Genomic DNA, 3,420 nt, shown 5'->3' with positions numbered 1-3,420 from the left:
TAATTAATATATGTTAATAACAGGTTATTTATTCCCAGGAGAATGTTATACGGAAGAGGCAGAAATAAGCCATTCTTATATTTACTAAAACCTACATCTTTTATAAAAAAAAATTACATTGAGTGTACATGAAATATATAGTTTTATTAATAAAATTAATACTTTCTGTGACTAACAAGAAGCCAGCTGTGACTGGTGATGTACTTGGTGTTGTACGAAATGGATGGGAGAGGAACGTTAAGCCACACCGTCTTGCCTTTTGGGGCACACCAAAAAAACCCTTCTAATCCGCCTTGAAATTCTGTGTTATTGATCAATAAGTAGATAATCCGGCCCAGACAATACAAATAAATAGCTCTTGTTATATACAGATAAGAACAATGTGCACAATAGATCAGTGTGTTATAGTTTTATTTTCTTGAGAGGGTGGTAGATACGTGGAACAGCCATCCAACAGAAGTGGTAAAGGCTAATACAGTGGGGGGATTTAAACATTAAGCATGGGTAGGTACATGGCCCATAAATTTAAGATGAGGCCAACGACTGATTCAAGTTTCAGTCTTTAGATCAGAAAAAAACAGGCTAGATGGTCCATTAAATTCGAAATTTCTGTAGGGGTCTCCAGGTGGGAAGAAAACAGTGGGTGTAGTAACTGGAGTGTTAATTTCACATGTTGCGGTGATTCAAGAGTTAACAAATAACATACCTATTCCATATATATATATAAAAAATGTCATTGTGACAACAAGTATATATTTATAAAGATACATATATATGTTGACTTTTGATTTTTATTTAAATTTAATTCATTTTATTAGTTTATACTCTGCTAGATATTTTTCAGATGCCTTCCTCTGGATCAGCAGCAAATTTGATGGACTAAATGACAGTTACTATGCTACTCAGTGAAGATAAGTTAAGCGCGGTTGTTTTCACCTGGAAAGGTCATGTGACGGAGGGTTAGAATGCGCGTTCTGTGACATCAGAAGTAGAGGCTCTCAGCAGCTCGGTCGAGTCTTCACGAAACACCCGCTCATCAGGCGTGATGTCTGCTTCCATGGCTGTACATCTGCCGGCAGTGATATTCGATAACGGATCTGGACTGTGCAAGGCCGGACTGTCTGGGGAGAATTTCCCTAGATCTGCGATAACGTCTGTGATTGGTCGAGCGAGAGCACAAAGTTACCTTTCAGGTACCTCCGAGAAGGACTACTACATAGGAGACGAAGCGCAGGCCTTCAGAGGAATCCTAAATCTGAAATACCCCATTGAGCATGGTATAGTAACATGCTGGGAAGACATGGAGAAGATATGGAGGTATATGTACAATAATAAACTACGGATTGTCTCCAGCGAGAGGCCTGTCCTATTGACCGAGGTTCCTTTCAACCCGCTGAAAAACCGTGAGAAGATGACGGAAATTATGTTTGAGGCTTTTAACGTCCCCGCTGTCTATATTGCTATGCAGGCCATGCTAGAACTCTACTCTTCTGGTTTTATTACTGGCGTAGTGGTGGGCAGCGGTGACGGGGTCACTCACACAAACGCCATTTTTGAAGGCTACCATCTCGCTCACAGCGGATCCAGGCTTCACGTTGCAGGCAGAGACATCACCGACTACCTCATGAGAATTCTCCCGGAGAGCAGCATTTTCTTTGTAAATTCAGCCGAGAGAGAGATAGTAAGAGACATCAAGGAGAAGCTCTGCTACGTAGCCCTGGATCCAGAGGTGGAAATGAAGTGCAACACCAAACAAATAAAGAAAGGCTACAAGCTTCCCGATGGCAACATCATTGAGATTGATAATCAGCTCTTCCGGGCCCCTGAGATACTTTTTGCACCAAGTCACATTGGAATTGAAGCACCCGGAATACACCAAATGATCTTCAACAGCATAACAAAATGTGACATAGACAACCGCAGGAATCTTTTCAACTGCATCGTTTTGTCCGGTGGGTCGACTCTTTTCCCCGGACTTGAAAAGAGAGTTTTAAAGGAGGTGCGGCGTCTAGCACCAGCCGGTCTTCCCGTTAACATCATCGCACCTCAGCACAGACATCTCTCTGCATGGACCGGTGCGTCCGTACTCAGCTCCCAGTCATCGTTCACGCAAAGATGGGTGACCGTCTGCGACTACAAAGAATATGGCCCATCGATCGTCCACAAGAAATGTTCATAAGAAGAGCTGAACGCCATCACAAACCCACCATGTCTGCTTTTAGATTATAAGCAATGATATAGTTTGTATACCAAATGCAAAATGTGGAATAACACCAAATCTACCAGCATGGAAGAGCCGTCGTTTGTGATTATTAATAAATGAAACGTAATTTGCATGTGACGTGTAAGTATCGCTTCTTACAGGGGGTACATGGTGTCCATAAAGTGAATGAAAAACATTAGCAAATGTTAGGAATTCTGAGAGCTTTGGGTCCTTCCCAATTACATAAAATAATAATAATAATAATAATAATAATAATAATAATAATATTATGGAAAAATAAAAGATAGCGCAACCTTAAGGATGTGATACCGTATAGAAAAATAAATGATATTTAAGACTACTTGGAATAAATCATGCTATAAGGTTCTCATGGCTGTTTGGGTCATAATGAAAGGTGTTGAGATCCAAGGACATGGGGGGCGCTAATCACCGAGGTGATCCGTATACACATTTTACCTGTTGGTATAAAGAACATACTGATTTGTTGTACACGGGGGGCAGGTTGTTCTAAAATTCTTCAAATAGTAAGTTTAAAGGTTCAGATTTGCCGTGTGTTCTTTATGTATTCAAAAATGACTTTTGCCAAATGTTTTTTTCAGATAGACAGATGAATTTTAGCAATAAGGGGTTCCTGGGGTTCCTTTTGTTTTCTGATTTTGTGTATGAATATAAGAAATATTATTCATGTTATTCTACAAAATTGTGTTTATTAATTAGATGACAAGGTGGACAAGAAAGTATATGTACATTTCACATACAATTAATCTTCACATTTGAGTGTTTCTTAAAACCAATATCTTCATACAGTCCTTTTGCCTTTATAACTATAAACGGTTTTCCGGTCAAATGGAAATAATGATTTTAAATAATTCTTCATAAGGCAAAAGTTGAAGACTGTTTTAGAAGATGACTACAGTGACCACTTTTGGATATCTTCTTCCCAAGATGAGTGACTAAGCAGAATTTACAACAAAAAACACATCAATGGATAAAACCTGAATTTAACCCCTTAAAGACAGTGGGCGGTCCCTAAACCCATTGAAAACAATGCATTTTGAGCCCGTACACGTACGGGCTTTGTCATTAAGGGGTTAAACCAGGTATAAATATAAGCGTGCGGAGCATGACGGCAGTGGGTGGTGTATCCTTTAAAATGGGGATTGGCACGTCTTCATCCCTTTGTCCCGGATAGAAAG

At 39.7% G+C, this 3,420-nt stretch overlaps 1 protein-coding gene across 1 annotated transcript; it reads left to right on the top strand.

Moving 5' to 3' along the window:
* The first annotated feature begins 1,057 nt into the window (after nucleotides 1-1,057).
* On the top strand, nucleotides 1,058-2,179 carry LOC128470528 (actin, clone 302-like). Its single transcript, XM_053452421.1, has one exon. It carries the CDS (start codon nucleotides 1,058-1,060, stop codon nucleotides 2,177-2,179), a length of 1,122 nt encoding a protein of 373 aa, XP_053308396.1.
* Nucleotides 2,180-3,420: the final 1,241 nt, after the last annotated feature.

This window comes from Spea bombifrons, chromosome 12, assembly GCF_027358695.1.
Source record: "Spea bombifrons isolate aSpeBom1 chromosome 12, aSpeBom1.2.pri, whole genome shotgun sequence".
NCBI lineage: Eukaryota > Metazoa > Chordata > Amphibia > Anura > Pelobatidae > Spea > Spea bombifrons.
Note: the sequence above shows the minus strand (reverse complement) of the source record. Positions and strands in the feature narration are given on the sequence as shown.